The sequence below is a fragment of the Pteropus alecto genome, unplaced genomic scaffold (genome assembly GCF_000325575.1).
Source record: "Pteropus alecto unplaced genomic scaffold, ASM32557v1 scaffold86, whole genome shotgun sequence".
Classification (NCBI taxonomy): domain Eukaryota; kingdom Metazoa; phylum Chordata; class Mammalia; order Chiroptera; family Pteropodidae; genus Pteropus; species Pteropus alecto.
The window spans coordinates 33511121-33531940 of record NW_006442109.1 but is presented as its reverse complement, the minus strand read 5'-3'; the positions used below and the strand labels follow the sequence as shown (position 1 = coordinate 33531940).

General features: G+C 40.0%; 1 protein-coding gene across 1 annotated transcript in view; it reads left to right on the top strand.

Annotated features, from left to right (window-relative positions):
• Positions 1 to 7322: 7322 nt before the first annotated feature.
• LOC102882001 (formin-1) overlaps positions 7323 to 20820 on the top strand; it is a 250661-nt gene continuing 237163 nt past the window's right edge. The window contains 3 exon segments of the mRNA XM_015595813.2: positions 7323 to 8636; positions 8638 to 9480; positions 11142 to 11259. Of these exon segments, the coding sequence (XP_015451299.1) occupies positions 8067 to 8636; positions 8638 to 9480; positions 11142 to 11259 (1531 nt within the window). The 5' untranslated portion in view covers positions 7323 to 8066.

Sequence of the window (20820 nt, the reverse complement as noted above, 5' to 3'; positions counted from 1 at the left end):
TTGTACAGTTTGAATAGTTATGTTCTCTGGACTGCTTGCAGTGGGTGGGGGGACAGGACAGAAGGGACCACTGTGTTATTAATACAATATATTCCTACCCTCAATATTTCTGTGTTCTTGAGAGAGGATTATGTGACTTAAGTTTGTGTAGTCATAATTCAGTGAGGGCTCTTAGATTCAAAAATAGGTCGACTCTGATCATCAGAAAGTAAAAGGTGGAAAACAGACACATGATCCATCTCTCTCTCTCTCTCTCTCATGCTCACACTTTTTCTCTTTCTCACTCTCTCTCTCACACACACATACACTCACACATATGTACTCACACATACAAAAATAACACCCCTCTTCAGAAAACAAGCTACTTTGATGTTTCTGAATTCACTTCGCTTACAAATACAAGCCACATTGTCATGAACATGCTAGTGTTTTGGGTAAGCCAGTCTGTGGCCTCTAGCTTTAGGTGGTAGGCTCTCATTGCCTCCCATGAAAACAAGACAAGGATGTGCCCCTTTCCATGTACTCAGAGGCACTATATCAGAGAGCACTGTGCATTCTTTGCTGTTGGATCTAATTTATGCTGTGGAATTTGCGGAAGATTGAAGGATTGAAATCTGCTCATGCTCTCATCAGTGTTTCCCCATTAATTTTAAACACCCAGGATCTTTGAAATGCAGGCTGAGACATCTAGTTGCCATGTTAGCAGTTGCAAAATCTTCACTGGATTGAGGTCTGTGGGGGTGATTTGGGCTGTGGTTCTAGTTATCTAATTCTGAACCTGGTTCTCAGTCCTTCTCACCGGTTATGGGAGCTAACTCAGACCCACTAAATGGATTGTTTCTTAAATTAAAAACAAAAGAAAACAAACATAAAAGCATCCAAAGTAGTGGAGAAGTAGAGAGGCTTAACATTTCTGCACTTGGGTCTTGATTCAGACCGGGGTTCAAATCCTTGCCCCTGACTTTACTGATCTTCTCTCCTTATTTGTACAATAGATATAAAGGATGGTGCCTGACATTTAGGAGGTGATCAACACATGGAAGTTTTTGTTACTGGTTTAGACACTTAAGGTTGGGTGTGGACTTGGTAATTATACCATTCTGTTTGTAAGATGCAATTACTTAGAACCTGATGCTGTGTCCTCCCCAGCCAATTAGGCTAACTTGGTAAGAAAGATACAAGGCCCCAGAGGTGAGGTGATTGAGATGATCCTTAGAAACCAGGAATCACTAAGAAGAGGTCAAAGTTTCTGTTTTAAAAGCTGGCATGCAAAATCCTATGTCTAGATTTTGTGCAACCAATATACAATCCTATTGACTGCTTACCTTTTCTGCTTTTTATATATGTTTTTCAATCTCAGGCCACACCTCCTTTTAGTGTCATTTCTATCCCACCATGTCCCTTGTTTATATACATTTTACAAATTATCCTCTATGGTGAGTATTCCTCAGATGGGATCTTCATGAAACTGAACTCGTTATAAGAAGTTAGGCTCCATTTGCTCTCTAATCTGCCTGTATCAGTTGCCTTTGACATAGCTGGTTCAAAGTGTGCTGGAAACTGAGGAGCATAGCTAATGGTGGCTTTTAATTTGGTGGAATATAAGAAACTGCCCTTTAAGGCTAACTTTATAGTGTTCATGCTCTAAATGGACACTCTGGAGTGACCATCTATAGATGCCAACATAAGGCAATCCATTAGTGTTCATGCTCTAAATGGACACTCTGGAGTGACTGAGGGTTTACCATCTATAGATGCCAACGTAGGGCAATCCACACATTTGGTGAATTTGGGTGTTGCCCAAAAAAGTGATGCCTAAGGTTGCTAGATTAGTAAATAAAATACAGCAAAACCAGTTAAATCTGAATCAAAAAAACAACAAGTGTTTTTTCACTATAAGTGCATCCTATGTGATATTTAGCAACCTCATGACCTAAAGGTGGAACTGACCGAGCACTGAGTTTAGTCTTTCAAGAGTTTTATACATCACCCAGACTGGTCCACAGGATTTGCTTGAGCAGGACTGCATGTAATCATGCAAACAGAATCCCTTGACACAGCAGTCTGGCTGACATTCAGCCAGGTGGCACCAAGAGAGCAGCGCTGATTTACTTAAACATTGAAATACATATGGTTGGTAAATGGATGCTGCCTTGAGTAAACAGAGGGCTGTCTAGTTTTACTGCTTGGAAGAGGGAGAGTATAGGCAGTAATAGGTATATATGGTTTACTTGATTCCAGGTCTTCATCTAAAACTTTTATCGTGATCACCTTTAGCCACAATGAATGCTTTCTCTGCTGACTCCATGCCTTCTGTCATGATTATCCATGTGGGACACCAAGATTATTCATTTTGGAAAAGCTCAAAATCCTTCAGAAACATGTCCCAAGAAATTTTGTACCATAAAGAATGTTCCTTTTTTACCTCTTCTCCAGCTTTACAAGCAAGTCACAGCCTTTCCTTTTCCTTCTTACATTATTTTTGTCATTGATATCACAGTGCTAAGGGACTACACTCACAATAGCATCATCAGCATATACCAGACTCTTGAGAAAAGGCTTTCCTTGAGAAAGTCCAAATTCATGGATTTTTTTCCCCTGAAATGATTGGGTTGGTTTAAAAATTATCTTGGAGCACAAGAAAAGTAATAAAGAACAAGGTGAACTCTGTCACCTTCTACAGCAGCCACATGAGAAAACTTTAAGGTAATTACTCTCGTCAGGTGACACAGATGGAAAAAACCAATCCAGAGAGCATTAGCCCTGAAACACCCCAAGGGGTCCCTTGAAAGAATTTTTGTTGGTGCTTCATTCAGTGTAGCACAAGTGTGCCATGGGGTACATATTTAGCAGGCCTTTCTATAAAGAACAGTTCTGTTTGGATCAAATGGTCCCTCTGCCCAAGTGCATATATAGGATGGAATGGGGAAGGGCAGCTTCCTGCTTGGTCTGTAATTTCATCAGTAAGTACTTGTTTCATGTTGATGAAGTAAAAAAAAAATTCTGTTAGATTCTGGTTGATATTCCTAAGAAAGTTGTTTCTTTCCCATAGAAATATATCATACCCATATAGAACTTATTATGTGGCAGGCATTGATGAGAATGTCAAACACATATTTGTTTACTTAATGCTCCTAACAACTCATAAAATAGGTGCTTTCCATATTCCCAGTTTCCAGGTAAGGAAGCTGAGGCACAGGGAGCTTACAGAACTTGCCTAAGGTCAAGCTTCTTGAAGGAGCAGAGCAGGATGCGAGCCCAGGACCCAGGGTCAGATTCTTAACTCTGCACACTGCCCTCGTTCCTGGATCATTGAACAATCACATACCCACTGCTCTCTTCTTTCCTTCCAGCTTCATAAGCATGTCCCAGCCTCCCCTCCTGCCTTTTGTAGTCTTCTAGTTTGTTACCTACATTCAACACATTTCCATGGAAGCCTTGATACTGCTCAGTAGATAAAGGCCTTAATCATTGAAACCTGTCCTTACAATATGCAAGTGCAGCCTGTTTTCTTTTTAACCAATTGGTAAAAACAGTTGCCAGCTTCTGATAGGCTGACCCAGAGGGGCTGTATTAAGTGTTGTATTAGTCGGAAAGGGGAAGCCCCACAATGAAGGCAGGGGAAGTGCTACTAAACTGAAACAGAATGGAAAGCCTAAGGACTTTCATTTGGCCTCAAGACTCTATTTCGAAGATGTGGAAAGTAAGCATAAGGAGGATGCTGATCAGGAAGAAGGTAAGGTCAGATGTCAAGGCAGGAGGAGGGTGCGATGTGGGGTGGACGGGGGTTAGGATGCCTCGTTTAGATCTTGCTGCTTGCATTCGGGCAGGTGGACTGGTACCAGTTATTTAGCTTCCTTTGACTTTAGAGGGCTTCACCTTTAAAATAAGAAGGTTGAGCTACTTAGTTGATTTCTAATATTTCTGAAGTCCCATTCAGCTTCCCAACAACTTGATTCTACCCAAATTCTTTTACAACCTTATGCTCCTTTCATGTGATACCTCATTCATTTAACAAATGTCTTTTGGGGCAATTGTGATGTCATAATTTCCTCAGATCTCAACTTCGTTCGGTAAGTTAAAACATACTTCTGGAACCTAAAAAACCCATCTCCACCCATTACCTCACTCATAACTTTATTTATAGTTTACTTACTTTTCCCAGTCTATTGCTATGTGCTATATTCCATTTTCAAGTAGCTGGGTACTGATTGTTTTTTAACAGATAGTTAAACAGATAGAAAGAACACCCTTATGGGTCAAATGCTACTAATTATTTATGATTCCTGTTTTAACTTAGTTGTCTAAGGTAGATCATTTTTATTTGGCCTGCTCAAGTATAGCTTTAGCAAGCTTAGGTGTCTTGAGGTTAGAACTAAAGAGAATCAGGAGAGATGGTAAAAGTGACAGTCTTGGCTGTCCCTGGTTTTGGGTACTAGGTGCTTAGTAAGTATTCATAAAAAAAGTAAGACCCTGAGGTAAATAACGTTCAAGAGAAGTGATTGTTCCTCCCCCACCTAAATGTTACAGCATTAAATAGAATCATTTTTCAAACCAACTAAGATGAAATTTGTAGGTTGCTTATTTGAACATCACAGTCTGAAACATTTTTCAATTTCCTAAATGACCAGAAGTGATAATATTTTTTTATGATCATGAGAACCTGTGGCTTGAAAAAGAGTCGATATTCAAAAGATCTGTTTGAATTACTATGCTGCTCTGTTTTACTCTTCTTCATACTTAGGTGGTTACTGCTTTTATTTAAAATCGTTTTAGGTCTACTTGTTGCTGTTCAGACTGAGTCTGGGGTAGAAAGTACTATAAACAGAGTCGTCTCTTTCTTGGCTGATTTCCCCTGTTAAACTACACATTTTATGAAGGCGCAGGGCTGGACTGGAGTTTCTTCATCTTCATATTTCCGAAGCTTTGTACATAGTGCTTAATAATGATTGTTGGGTAAATACAGCTTTGTAATAGGAGTCATGTTTCATAAATGAAGGGGAATCGTATGGGTAAGCTGGAAAGCTTCTTGATGAATCTGTGTTCAGAGGATTCTGTGTCTGGACTGTGACCAGTAGAGAGGCCAGCTAGGAGTTTGATTTTTCTAAGCAGCTCTTCTAGGTTTCTCCCTAAATTACAATAAGGGAAAAGAATGGTCATTCTCATTACATTTGTGAAGTCAGTCTTCTGTGTCATCTCGGTAAAGTGTGTTACTTATCCTACTGAGAGACCACCACCAACCTGAGTTGACACACCTTCACACTTCAAAACTCACATGTGTGTGGCATCCTATTTTGGCAGGAAGTAGAACTCAAGGTTTTAGGAGAGTGGTTCAGAGTTGTGGATTTTGGAGCCTGATTGCCAGAATTCAAGTTCTAATTTTTCAACTCGGTGATGCTGTGAATATGGGAAAGCCACTTCATCTTTCTGTGCTTCCAAATGGGAAAAAGAAAACAATATTAACCTTATAATTATGTACATCAATCAGTTGATATATGTGGAGCACCTAGAACAGTGCTTGGCACATAGTAAACACCTAGTAAATATTTGATATTATTTCCATTCCCCACTTATTAGCTATGCAACTTGTAGCAGTTATGTTCTGTTGGCCATGGTTGCTTCACTTTTAAAATGAACCTAATAATACCTTACCTACCTCGAGGGGCTGGACTCAAATCATCTCCTGAGACCCAAGACTTGCCTCACTTACCATGAAATTGAGAGGATGCCGAAACTTTATGATTCTCCATGCCGTGGTGTAGAAAGGCCAACACCCCCTTCCAGTTTATGTCTCATTTTTCCCCAGTCTGGGGAGGGTGCTTGGAAATGTGTTCTGAAAATCAGTAATTAGTTATATCTGGGAAAATGGAGCCTCCTCAGTTAAAGAAAAAACACCAAATATGTGCCATGTTTCCTTCCCTCACCTGCATATGGGATGGTCTACATAGTTCTTTAAAAGATTGATCTTATGATCTGGTGTGAGGATTTTTTTTCCCTCGCTTTGAAGAAGCAGAAGTATGATTTTATCAGTGGGCATTTTCTTTAAACAGCAAGCTTGTTCTGAGACTTAAATGGCGCCAATGAATATTTCTGCATATGTGGTGGCCTTTCAATTAAGTGTGCCCTAGTTACTAATCTCAAAATATACTAGGATCAGTAGCAAACAGGAAAGTATCCATTTAGATACCAGGTCAAATCAGAGATTAGGGAGTATTGTCTTAACTTTCCCATGGGGATTGATGGAATATAATATGTACTCTTTTTATGTGAGAGTTCTTTTTGAACATATTGTTAGGAATATATTATTGCGATCGGAGTTTTTCAGTATTAATATTTATTAGGGAACATGATACAAGTTATCAGTGTGGGACCCACAGCTATCCCTTGCTGTGGAGAAGGCAAAACTGTTGTTTTGCTTGTGGGACCAATATTTTGCAGAATAAATTGCTGTTTGCGTTAAACACTAGGGCTCAGTCTTCTCGCAGCTTTCCTCAAAGAGAGCGGGGGATTACTATTAAGCCATGATTACTATTAAGCCAATTTGACTCTCCTGATCCAGCAAAGTCTTATCAAATGCCTGCTGACTGGACAAGATTTGAAAGAGAAACACCAACACCAAGACTTTCAGGAACCACAGGAAGCTGTCCTGTGAGGCAACTATGCAGCTGGGAAACAGGGCTGCAATTTTTCCAAGACCTTAGTTGCCAGGTTCCCAGCATGTAATCAGAGTATTGGAAACTACATAGAGCCAATGTTGGGTGGTTGTTTTGTCTGTCCTGTTTTTGTTTTAGGCAAACTGGGTCTGTGATAGAGACCTGACTGATAGAGATCTTTTAGATATTTTGCCCCTTAGGGGAATGTGGCTCCTTAGAGACCTTTGATGAATTGCTTTGCCTAACAAGGCAGGTTGTGTGTTACCCTGTACCATGTCAGGTTTCATTTAGTTGGTTGGATCACTGAAGCAGAGTGGGGTGCCCTTCGGCCGCCAGGATTTCTAAGGAAGCCAGGAAGTCAGAGCTGCTGAGCCAGAAGCCTGAGGTTGGCAGGGAGCATGGAGGGTAATCATTCCAGCCGGCAGGGGCTGTTTACTCTGCCACCCTAAGGCTAGTGGACACTGGGTGTGGTGGGCGTGCTTGCCTAAGTACCTGTTTGTAGAACGCTGAGACACCAGGGCAGAGCTAAAACAGCAGTAATCTGAAACCAGTCGTGTTGGTTTTCCTTCTCTGGCCCAGGCAGCTAAAATCTGCATTCCAGATGAAACCTGCAGGGAAACGGAAGAAAGCACTTACCAAAAAAAAAAAAAAAGTCTTCAAGGGCAGTAAGTTAACTGCCTTTGAGTTCCATTCATTTTGAAATGATCTATTTCTTTCTTTACTTTTATTTCTTTGCTTTGGGCTTTGTGAGTGGCTGTTGATCTGTGCGCCCTGCTGGTTGTTGTTGTCTGTTTATTTATTTATTTTTGGCTGGGTGGCACAGGCTTCTGACCATAATTTAGATGGCACGGGAGGGACCGTAAGAAGTATTTCGGTCATTTTCTGCTGATTCGCCTTTGAAGTTCTTGGGCTGTTCCGGGACTGTCAGGATCAGTTTGCCGGCTCAGCACTTTCTGGAGCCTCACTCGCTCACCAATGAGGAAGTTGAAAGCAACCGGGAGAACGACAGGCACTGGGGAGGAGCTGTGATGAAGTCCTGGGCTGGGATGGCTGGGGGCAGGCTGACTTTCCTTACGACAAAAAGCCTTTTGTCCTCGGGGATAAATACGGAAGTCCCAGAGGAGCAGCCTCCCCAGTCCGTGTGTAGTAAGGTGCGCAGCCTCTGCTGCTTCTGGGCATAAAGCTCCACGGACTTTTTACAGTTGCCCTGGGCGCACCATCGTGGCACAACCCGGAAGGAGGGCACAGTAAGTGACCTGAAAGAGACCAAGTGTGCTGACTCCGCCGCTGAGGAGTCTGGCTCCCGGGTCCTGTTGCTCTCTGTCCTGTAAGTTAAGAGCCGATGGAGTGGATAAACTGAGCAGGGGAAGGCAACAAAAGTCAGAACTTCCACTGAAGGCGTTGCTGAGAGACATGGAGGACGTTGGTGACTCTCTGAGTGGCAGTGATGTCGCAGAACCGGAAAAATCTGAAGCTGAACTTGAAATGGCTCAGTCGATCCTGAGCAAGTTCTCTATGAAATCCTTGTTTGGGTTTACAAGTAAATTGGAATCTGTGAAGCCTGAAGAGGAAGATGCAGTGCTGAAAGCATTCCACAGTTTAGTGGTGGATCCCACACCACAGCTGGGTGATCCCAGCAATGGCTCGGGTCTGCAGGAGGCAGAGGCTCAGGTCCCACCTGACTTCGGAAAAGATGGGAAGACTGCAAGGGTGGAGACAGAGATGGAGTCAGAAGGGAGTCAGAGAAAAGCAGAGGCAGGGGTTTCTCTCCCTGGTCAAGAGCTTCTCCCACTCACTGCTTTGAGTGTGAGCAGAGACGATGTCATTTTGGTTCGTGGGACCCTTGTAAATACCACCAGTGATTCTGACTCTGAGGATGGTGGCCAGGAGCCAGAAGAAGGAAGTAATGCCAATGGCCTGAAGTCCCCTAGTGTTGTTTTATCTAAGCCATTTGAGGAGCCCAAAGACAAGCCAGGCGAGTGTAGGTTTTTGGGAAAATATTGCCACTGGGGAAAAGGGTGATGCAGAGCTCTGTGCCGATGGTCCTCCAGGGACTCCACCTGAGATAGGTAGCAAACCGGAGCTTGGCAGTGGTGGTCTTCAGACAGAGCACAGCCCCAGCCAAGGACCAGCTGGACAAGAAGGTTTCCAAGTTCCACCTGTGGTAACAGACCAGAACTTAAGTGTTGGTGTCACCGAGAATACCTCTTCTAAAAAAGAAGTCCCTGGAGAGAAGTCATTCCAGCTTCCAGCTTTTTTTAGTGGGCTTCGTGTGCTGAAGAAGGGGGCCCCAGCTGAGGGTGGGGAGACCATCACTGAGATTAAACCAAAGGATGGGGACCTGGCTTTGCTCAAATTGACCCAGCCTGTTCAGAAGTCCCTAGCACAGGCAGGGCCACAGACAGTGCCACAGATAGTGCCGCAGGCAGTGAAAACCAGGGAGAAAACAAGTGATCTGAAGGCCACTCCCACTCTCCTGGAGCAGCTCTCGCAGCTACTCAGCATTGACATGCCCAGAGCCGAACTGAAGGCAGAAGACCCTGAGCCACCCAGGGGAGAAGAGATGGGCCGCAGTGCTGCCCCGGAGAGCCAGAGCTGCCCCGGAGCAACCCAAACCCAGGGTGGAGAGGTCAAGCCAAAGCCCCCAGAAACTGCCCTGGAGGCCTTTAAAGCCTTATTTATCCGTCCCCCCAAAAAGGGGACCACAGCTGACACCTCTGAGCTGGAAGCTCTCAAGCGTAAGATGAGGCATGAGAAGGAGTCCCTAAGAGCTGTGTTTGAACGGTCCAGGTCAAGGCCAGCGGATGGCCCCTCTGATTCCAAAAGCGTACGTAGAATTGGGTTTTGCATTTTCTTATAAAATATGATGCTGCTCTATCTATTTTGAGGTTTCCTGTCAAAGTGAATCCCAGTCACCCTGTTGTTTATGACTGTCTCTTAGGTCGAAGACGATTATATGAAATTGTCCTTGTGAGGAGTATGGAGTTGGACAGAAGAGTTTTCTTCTTTATATTCTTCTGGATTGTTAAAAGAGGGTTATATGTAAAGATGGGCTGGTAGGAAAGGGAACCTGTCAGTCTGAGTTTGAATGTTAATAGTAAATGTTCCTATAAAAATTAAACAGCATGAAGATGCAATGCAGTATGGAAACATAGCCCAGATTTCCTCACCACTTAATTATATACTTCTGCGAAAACTATTTCTTCTTTATAAGTATGCCATTTGGCAGAATACATATTTGCAATGTGATTGAAATATTTCATGTTGGATATAAGGCATCTTGATTAAACACTGGATGGATAATGAGATCTGGGTTTTGATTCTAACTGCCATTTACCGTCTGGGTGGCCTTGATCATCTCTGAGCCTCAATCTCTTCATGAGGAAAAAAATAATAGTAACTGTCATTTTACATGATGGTTGTGAAGATTAAATGAAGTTAGCACATGGCAACTATCTAATTAATGAAAACTGTTATTCAAAGGAAATTTGGTAATTTATAAAGACCTGCAAGCATCTGTCCAGTAGATTTTAAAGGTTCATGAAGAGAAAAATAGAATTTCTTGGTCAGTATCAACTCAGAACTCAATCATTCCCTGTTATATTTGATCAGTTAAAATGTTACAAATTAAAAAATCTTTAGAAAAATTATTTCAAGTTACAGTTAAAAACTACACATGATATAACATTCTCGTAGTATTAAAAAAATCAACTCACAAAAATAGCTTGAACATGAAGGCCATCTCATTATTATTATTTTTTTAATAGGAAAGAAAAAGAATTGAAATTAGCAATGTAAAGTGCCTAGAGGAGTATATCTTGGCCTACAGCCATTGTTCATGGAAAATGCAAAAGTAGTCATTATATTGTAAATAACCCTGGAGTTGTTTGGGATACACTTGTAAACGTTCCTATAAATGTACCTGATTGTAGTGCATTTGTATCTATATCTTTAGCTCAAAGTTTATTTGTAAATTTTTTTAATAGTTACACGGTAAAAATCATCTGTCAAGGGTTGTGTAATACTTGACCTTGCCTTTTTTTAAAGTGCACTTGACATACATTATGTTAGTTACAACGTGATTTGTATGTATTGCAAAATAATTACCACAATAAATCTATTTATCCTCTGTCCCCATACAAAGTTACAAATTATTTTTTCTTGTGATGAGAACTTTTAAAATTTACTTTCTTAGCAGCTTTCAAATTTGTAATACAGTATTACTGACTATGGTTACCATGCTGTATATTAGTCACATTCCAGTGTCCTTGGCTTGATATTTTAATTTTCACTCCTACTAATCACTTTATATTTCTGGGAAAGGATAACACCGTAGTGAGATGTTTCATTTACAGCCAACGAGGGCAATGCGAAACTGGCCATTAATATTAATTTTAGAGTTAGAGTTAGCATGCTTGTTTTCAGGGAATAACTGCCTCTGGCACATTTCATTTAACTTATCTTTTTCTTTGCCCACTTTTTAAATAGCCTGACCACAGCCCCACTGAGCAGGACGATAGGACTCCTGGCAGACTCCAAGCTGTCTGGCCACCCCCAAAGACAAAGGACACAGAAGAAAAAGTGGGATTGAAGTACACTGAAGCAGGTAATGTGAAAACAAGCCAGGTACCCAGTAATGAACTTCTTGCTGCGATGGCTTTTAGTTCAAATTCAATAGACTCAGAATTTTGAGTTTTTGTTTCATTATAAACTGTAATGCTGAAAGGTTTTCTTTTTGGTTGTGCTTTTAAAGTGAACCTTTGCACACTTATCGTTAACGGATATCTTAGAGATGAAAGGTGAATGCACTGGAATGAATGAAGCGGGGGCACATGTATAAAGTAGGAGACCCTTTGGGGAACTAATGGGGAAGGTAGATTACAGATTCCTCGGGAAGCAGGTGGTTGGCCCTCATATAATGTTGTGTGAGCTGGCAGGGTTACTGGAAGAGGTGGAGCGTGATTCTCCAGAGCCGTAACCTGATTTGTTGTTTGAGTACTGCTTTTGAGCTACAGGAGCCTTGTGCAGAGTGAATGTACAGATACCATATCAGTTACTCTTTTACTTTTGTTAGACAAAGCTTTATTTAATGCATGACCATTTTTAAAGCAATCTAACCCTCTGGAAACCTTCCCAGGGACTTGGCTTGAATATATTTAAATGGAATGGAAATCTAGATATTTTTACTCTTTAAGTGAAAGGTTCATATGAAATTCTTTTTAAATGAAGAATGAGAGGATAGTATATCTTAATTGTTTATGTGTGTCTATATATGTCTCTAATGAAACCTCTATCATCTTTCTGATATTTAAAGATTACCTGTACAGACTTATATATTGCTGGTTGTCTTAGGTATGTGGATATTATTAAGATCAGTCTATCTGGTCATAGAAAAATATTTCTTTTAGTTCCTATTCATTGATAGACAGAAGTGGATCAAAGTTTGGATGGTTTAGTAATGGGTGGGTTTTCTGCAGTGTAATAAAAATTACTTCAGTGATTGAGTACACAGATGAATCTCGAGTTGGCAGATGAATCTCATTCTATCTCCTGATTGCTTTTAGCCTCCATTTGTACAACTGCAAACTTTTGGCTACCCTAAGATGTCAAATATTTCATAGCATTTTTTTTTTTCTGCAGTGCTCAACTTACAGAATGAAAACTATCATAACCTTAGTGAAAATATCTATAGCTGTTTTAGTCTTCGTGCCTACGTTAGATTTTCCAAGATTAGGATGCTTGCGACTGCAATATTGAACCACCTACCAAGTTATTTTTCTCATGATCTGACCCCGTTTGAACAATTGAAAGTTCTGGTTTGCTTTTAACACAAAACCAGAATCCTGTTTGAGCTCTTATTCCTAGTTTGTATTGATGATCTTAGTCTCGTCCTACCAGTGTATCATGACCATCTTCCTTGTAATGAGCACTCACTGAGTAGAGAAGGAAATAAATGTCAAAAATTGTTTTTCAGTTCTTCAGGTAATATTTGGGGGGTGTTTATAGTTCTACAGAGATTCTTTAGTCTTCACTTTCCAGAAGCACAGAGGAGCACAGTAATTTGCCTTATCAGTAGCTTTCCCAGTCTTTTATTTCATGTGTACAATTTAATAGTAAAACATATATATATATATATATATGTGTATATATATATACACATGTATATATAAATTAAACATATATTCAGAAATCTTTAAGATCTTGGATGGGATGGGGAAAAGGAGGAGGAAGGGGTGAATAATGATAGCTCTTTGGAGTGGGCTCTGACAGCACCATGACAGTGTGTGACAGAGAGGGGGCTGTTGTCTGGAGAAGCCATCTGTGTCCCCAGCCAGTTCCCACTGGTGGTGGTACTTTGGCTTATTTACAGTGCCTCTAGGTCTGCTGCTCAGTGTCTTGGGATCTCTATCGTACTTATTACTATGCAGATACACTTTGAGGGGTATCAAAGAAGAATAAGATATCTCATGCCTTCAGGGAACATTTTTTTACCCATTACGCAATACCAGTATATTGCAGACTTGCCATTTATTGCCAATCTTGAGGAAGTTAACACTTTCCTTGTTATCATCTTAAGCTTTGCCATTGAGAAAACTGGAGTCTTATAAGCATTTGGTTTATAACTATGCATTCCCTTAGGGAAACATACAAAATTTGTTTCTCTGTCAGAAGCACAGAGACAGAAAAATTAGATCCAAAATATTTCAAGGTCTTGAGAGTCTTATGTCTTTTACATCTTCAGTGCTTTTCTTTTTCTTAGCGTGTATTAGCATTCATATTTCAAGCGTGCAATTGCAGTTCTGTGCTGTTGACATCTAAGTCCAGTTCTTGGCAGAGATGGAAAAGAGTGATGTTTTTCATCATGAGTCTCACACTGTCCTTATGCTGCCCTCGGCCACTTCTTGGATTTGCCATGACTTGCCACTGCTTAGATTTCCCTCTATTCAGAGTTTATCATTCAATGATCTTTTTTTCTGAGAGCTTAAGATATCACCTAATACTGTAAACTCACTTTTGTTCAAAGATAGAAAGAAAGAGCTGATATCAGAGAAGCTGTCCCCTTAAACTGTTGCTTCTTGAATCCTCTTAGCCATATGAGGGTAGTTAGCCAACTGCCAAGGATGCTCTCTCCTGGCATTTCCAAAACCATCAGTGTCTTTGTAGCTGCTGTCACTGTGACTACTCCCTTGGCAGCTCAAGCCTTTGGCATCCACAGGAACCTTGGATGCCATTCTGATGATACTGTGCCCACCATCAAGGGCCGTTTTGCTGCCAGTCTGTGAGCTCTTAGAGCCTTGGTGATGTGCCAGTTGAAAGAAGCACCAGAACCTGCTAGAGCTGTCACTCTGGGGACTGCCACAGGTGCAGGAGTTCACCTCCACTACTCAGGGAGGGCCTGAATTACTCTGCTCAAATGAGAGAATTGCTTTCTCCCATCTCTTGTGCTGTACTTTCTTACGTGATTATCAGTGCAGTTCTGCCATGGGTTTGGAATGCCTCACAGCACTTTTAAGTGAAGAGAATTTTTTCCTCTTTTACTTGGAATTAGGCTAGGGACAATCTGAGTGACAGACCCCATGTTCTCAGAATTGTCTTTTCTCCTATGAGTATAAGAGCTGGCTAGTGAAACAAGCTTATGGGATTTAAGAAGTTTTTTAGTGGACCACTTACATCCTTAAATGGTTAATCAATGGTTAATCATGGTGAGTCGGTGCCACTTTTCTGTGGGGCAGACCAGAAATATCTGAATGCAGTAAATGTGATTAGCTCATAAAGCTCAGGACTAAGTAAAATCCAGTCACAACAAAGTGAAAAGGTGTTCTGTGATACAGTACAAGGGGAAACTGAGAGGAAAATGTCTGCCTTTAAATTCGTGGCAAAAGCAGTTTGTCTCATGAGAAACAGATAACCAATGTTACGTTCCTCTCCAGTACACTGTCCTGTATGTGGTGAAGTTATGTAAGAGTTAGTAACTTGCTCAAAGCCTTAAAAAAAGAAAAAATAAAGCACAAAAAACTAGAAAGCATAAGGATGTTTTAGGTATCATAGAATCATTGAATCATGGAGTTAACAGAGCTAAATTTTTTTATCTCAAACTTTAATGAAAATGTTTTTCTAAACCCCATGAGGTCACTTTTTTTCCCTTGAAGTGTAAATGCACTTAGCCCTGTTTTCTCTTAATTGTGTGATCAAGCAGAGTCCTGTTAGGAATCAAGTGGCACACTCAAATTGGGTGATTTGATTGAGAGTTTATTAGAGACTGTTTACAAAGGTGTGGGCAGGGTTTAGGAAAAGCAATAAGAGACGGAGCAGTAATCAGAGTGGGGATGGTAATAGTAACAAGTTTTTACAGCCCTATACCTGAAGGTGGAGAAAGGGGCCAAGAAACTGCTGGGAAACTCAGAACTTCAGAGGGAGGCCGAGTATGGAGAAGGCTGCCCAACAGGAGCCCAGCAGGAGCAGGGCTTTCAGAGGAGGGCTGCAGGGACCTGTGGGGAGGGAGCAGGGGAATAAACACCCTGACCCTCTTCGCCTGCTCTCTGGTCTTTTGCCATCGTCTCATTGGCCAAACCCGAAAAGTCAGAGGGCTGGAAGCCACTTTATGCCATCCCTTTAGGTTAGGCCATGGGGGCCAGAATAGGGTTCAGAAGCTGAGACAGTGGATCTGGAGAGGCAAATGGAAGATAGCCAGCACAGGTACACTCTCAATACACTCCAAGTTAAAAAAAATAGAAGGTTCTAATGCCTCTCAGCCTACATGGAGGAGGACTGGCGCACACTCACCATATCACGCCTGACCACATGGGGTTCTATACAGTTTCATGAAGAAAAACTCCTGTTTTTTATCATCCTGTGGAAGGGTTGTGTTTTTTACTCCAGTCAGTTCATAGAAAATATAATGGTCATCATTCAAAGCCTTGCTCTGTGGACACCCACTTCTCCTTAATGTAGATGCTTTGTTTGCGGATCTCAGAAAATCTTCCATAAGTTTTAAATGTTTCCCTATATTGCAAAATAAAATAATAAATTCGGAAATATCCAGAAATATCACAAAGCCAAAGAAACTTTCTGTAATGCTGTCCCATAGAGAAACCATTGCCAACATTTTGAGTTATGATAGGCCTATGTGAATTTAAGACTTAAAAATTTTTTTAGCATACTTATCTGGCTGCTTTTCTCACTTGAAGACTTGACTCTACGTTTAAATGACTTGCTACATTTTCACAATGATTCTATTTATGGAAATTTATTTCCAGTTAGTATAAGTAATATAGTAATGGAAATAATAATGCTATAAATATTTTTGTTAAATTTTTATCTTTAATTATATTGGAGTAAATCCTTTGTGGAATTTCTAGGTTTTCGATGCATATTAATAAATTGCCAAAGTTTTTTACACTGAATGTCTTTAGATAAAAATTAATAATTTTAAAACACTGAAAATATTTTTTTCTCTTTATCGCTTACTTTTAATTTTACTAATAATTTCTGGGGTATATAACCTTTAAATATTTATGTAATCAAGTCTGTCATTTTATTATAGAACTGTTCTTGTGGCTTAGGAAGACCTCTCGTATTCAAAGATCATATATTTTTAAATTTCTTGACTGATTTCTTTCTACCTCTTTCTTTTCTTCTATTTCACATCAAAAATTAATTTCAGTGTATAGCCTGAAATAAGTCTAAGAGAACTTTATTTCTTAAGTTGCTGATTTTACATCAGGCTTCTAGAGTAATTATTCCTCCCTGTGCTATGTTTGGGACCGTTTTGGGCTTTCTGTTCTCTTTGATGAATTTGGATTTTGTACTAGCATCTTAATTATTGTAGCATAATAATGCATCTCAGAGAGTCTGTTCAAGTTCTCCTGCGTATTTTTTTAAAATGTTTTTGGCTTTCCTCTTATTTATCTTTGCAGAAAATCATAGTTTATTTGGTCAAGCTTCAGAAGGATCCTTTTGGGATATTTATTGGAATTGCATGAATTTATAAATTAATGCGAGAGTGGGAATGAAAATTGAGATCTTTAAAATGCTTAGCATTTCCACTGAGGAATATAGCTTGTAAAACTATTTAAATTATCTTTTATGATTTTCAATGAACTAAATATACATATGTACATATATATATAGGTAGATATATATGTACATATGTATATTGTACTTTTTTCTAAATATATTTCCAGGCATATTATTTTTAAAAAATAAATGCATGATATGAATTTGTGTCTGATGATTTATTTTTCCTAAAATAGTCAAATGCATTCCTAAGAATCTAGTGACTCAAGCAAACTAACTCATCTGTCAATTTTCCCCCTGAGGCTAGGGCTGGACTGAACACAGGACATGTGTTCAGATGGACAGACTCATCTCAATTAAAATTAAAACAGAGGATCCCTTTCCTCTCTTTTACTCTGGTGTGTGATTCTTAATATTCTGCAACTCCTTTAAAAATCTAATAGAAAGCTATGGAAGAAGACACTGCAGTAAATTTTGCATATATTTCAGACCCTCCACCCCCTAAAAAAGTCAATGGTCGTGAGATTAAAATGGTACCATTTGGGAAACTGGTAGTGACTTAGTTGCCCCTGGAATGAGGGAGAATAAAGTCCATAGAAGAACATTCATGTTTTCTGAAACAAAATGAACTGTGCATATTTGGTTTCTCTTCCATCGTGCATTTGGAGAAGCCCTTCTCTACACTGGCTATACCTCAGAGCTGGCCTGGAGCCAGTGACTGCCCTGCTGAGAGTGAGCACCATGGGAAAGTGGACCTAGCAAGGGGCATCATGGTCATTTGAGTGAGCAAGCTGTTAATGCATGTGGCATCTCTTGAGGCTTACTCACACAATCCAGAACCCTGGAGTAGCTCAGGAATGTCCCTATTTAGAGTAATTTTAGATCAGATAGAGAAATAATCTATCCCTCAGCTTAGTAGACATCCGCCTACTTTCTGGTTTGTTTCTAATTTGGGTTCCCTTGGTTATAAAGCGATAGAGCTGTTGGCCACTCTTCCTGATGAGTCAGACATCCTTAACTCACCAGCCAGGGAGAGCTATAAATATTTTGGAATATTTTATTGGCCTACTGTATTTTTTAAAATTTCTCCATGCATAACTAACAGGCTGTATTAGCCATGAATGGATTTTCCTTTAATGTCATGTGTCTAGACAGATTATCCCAAGTGTCTTTTTCCTTGGTCTAGGCAACAAGTTTGTGCATTGTATGTTTCATAGGTCCTTGTGATATATTACCATCACTTGTACTGAGCGATGGTGATAGCCCATGAACTGAAAGCTATACAGGCTAAACACTAGGAAAGCCTTGCATTTTGTGGCTGTAGAAAGAGGGTATACTTGAAAACTAGTGGTGAAGTGGATGTGCTAGGCTTCTATTTACTGTATAGCTGGGAGCTGTGGGGAGGAGATTGACTTCCCTATCACAAATGGGAGCTAAAGCTTGATATTAAGCAGAGGGAATCCCAAAATGTAAACTAGCGACTCAGGAATCACATGTTGTATTCAAGGAAATGTTAGTGAAGGTCTTTGGCTCAGGGGAGTAGAAGCAAGAAACTAATACAGTAAAATTCTAGATTCTATAATTTACAAAAAATTTAGAGCTGAAAACATCTTAGAAATCATTTAGTTCACCTTATTCATTTTATAGATGAGAGCCAGAGAGGTTATTACTTATTGAAAGATACACATAATTAACAAAAGAAATTACGATTTGAAGAGAAGTGCACTATAACTCAGAAGGATTAGAAAATGATAGATTTTTTTCCTGCCAATACAGTAGCATTTAAAGACCATGCAACAAACAAACAAACAAACAACCACCAGGGACAGGAATATTTAAAATCATGCTGGTTATAAAAAAAAAAAATTATGGTATCTGAATTAGTCAATCTGAATAATAAAGAAGAGCATATGAGTCTATACTGGTTCCCCAGACATCCTCAGAGACCGAGTAGGTCATTTCATGCTGCTTTTTGGCTCATAAAAATAAAAAGGGGAGATTTAATGGTATTAAATGCTATTGAAGCTCACTTAAGCAATTTAAAGCAAATAAAAATGCTTCTCGTTTGTGGATTCTTGTGAAGTTCAGGTGGGGCCCAGTTAAAATTTGTTGAGCCACAGTTTCTGTACGAAAATGCTTGGTGTACGCGTGTTTGATTTTATTTTAATGGTTGCATATTTTGCTAGTTTTATTGTGTCTTAGGGAAAATAAAACAAGGACTTAGATCCACTTGAGGCCTCTTTTGGGGAGATGAGAATGAAGTTTGATAGGCCATATCCTATGCCACATCTTTACAAATACCTCCTTTCAATATTTTTCTTCTTTCTTAAAATGTCTGTCCAGGTGGCCAGATTTTTCTTTTCTCCCTCAAATCTTCATCTATTGCCAACTACCAAGTGTGGTTTCTCCGAATCCTTCACCAAGCAGCTTCTCTACCTTTCCATCTCCAGCATCCTCCCTTGCTATCCCCCACCATGGCTTGTCCTTTGCAGCCCCATTTACAGGCACAGCTCAGAGATGTTGTGGGTTTGGTTCCAGACCATGGCAATAAAGTGAGTCATCACAATCTTTTTGCTGATGGAGAGTTTTGCCTTTAGTTTGTAAAGAACACAGCATCTGTGAAGCGCAAGACAGCTAAGTACAATAAAACGAGGCATGCCTGGAGTTCCTTTCTCTCCCTTTAGTGTGCTCATTGCCATCAGTTAGCTCAGCAAAGAAAAGGGTGGTCACTCCTTCAGATCCCTTCTCGGTAGAGAGCAGCTGGGGAATTGTACGTTTTTTCCTCTTCTGTGAGAAGAATGAATCGCTATATTTCTGAGCAATAACTAAACACAAAGTTTCAATATCTAAACTCTTGACCACCCTCCCACCCACCAACCCCTCACCCCGGATAAAGGGAGGCACTAGATGAAGGATTGAGATCAGAAGATGAAAAAGGTAGAAAACTGTCTTGGAAGGAAAGAAAAATTCAGTCAAGGAAATCTCAAGGGCATAAGTTTGGAGTGACTTTTACTGCAGACCTTTACTGGGTTTGAGCATCAAATAGACTTGAGTGTGAAGCGTGGCTCTGTCGTGTACCAACTGTGACCTGAGTCAGTATCCTCATCCATAAACATGAGAACAACGATAATTTTAAATATTGTAAAGATAAAATGAGATAATTCATGAAGTTAAATGGCATCACAATTGGCTTTTTTAAACCCATTTTTATTGAAGTGTAACATACATAGGAAATATTGCTCATCGTACGGGTATATAGATACCCATGTAACCACCATGCAAATCAAGAAATATTACATTACCTACACCCCGGAGGCACCCATTTTATCCCTTTCCATTCACTACAGTTTCCTTTTTTCCTCAGAAGTAGCCAGCGTCTTGACTAACACCATAGATTAGTTTCACTTGCTTTTGACCTTAATATAAACTGACTCATTTTGTGTCTGGCTTCTTTGCCTCAAAATACACTTGTAAGACCCAAACAGGTTGCAGGTACCTGTAGCCCATTATTTTGATTGCCCTGTGTTATTCCATTGTATGAATATATCATAGTTTGTTTATCCATTCCAATGATGATGGACCTGGGTATTGTCCCCATTTTGGGGCTGTTATGAATATGTTGCTGTGAACATCCTTGCACACGTACGTGACTTTTGCTACACATGGGAGCACATTTCTCCTGGGTATATACTTGAAAGTAGATTAGCTGGTCATAGAATATGTATGTATTCAATGTGAGTAGATGATCCAAAACAGTTTTCCAAAGTGAAGTATCTATTTATACTCCCATTACATGCATCACAGTTCCAGTTGCTCTGCGTCTTTGCCGACTTGTGGCGTGCGTGGTCCTTCTGATTCCAGCAGTCTGGTTTTAATGGTGTTTCCCTCATCAAGCCCTTTTTTATGTGTCTGTTAGCCTTTGGATACCCTCTTTTGTGAAGTGCCTGTTCAAGTCACTATCCAATTTTAATGTTTTTCTTTTTTTTAATTTTGTAGAGAAGTTCTTTTTATATGCTGGATATGAGCCTTTTGGTTAATTGTGTTGGAAGTATTTTCTCCCACTCTGTGGGCTCTCTTCACTCTGTTAATGTTGCCTTTTAATGAATAAAATTTCCAGTTTTACTATAATCATTCTTGACCTGCTTAGGGC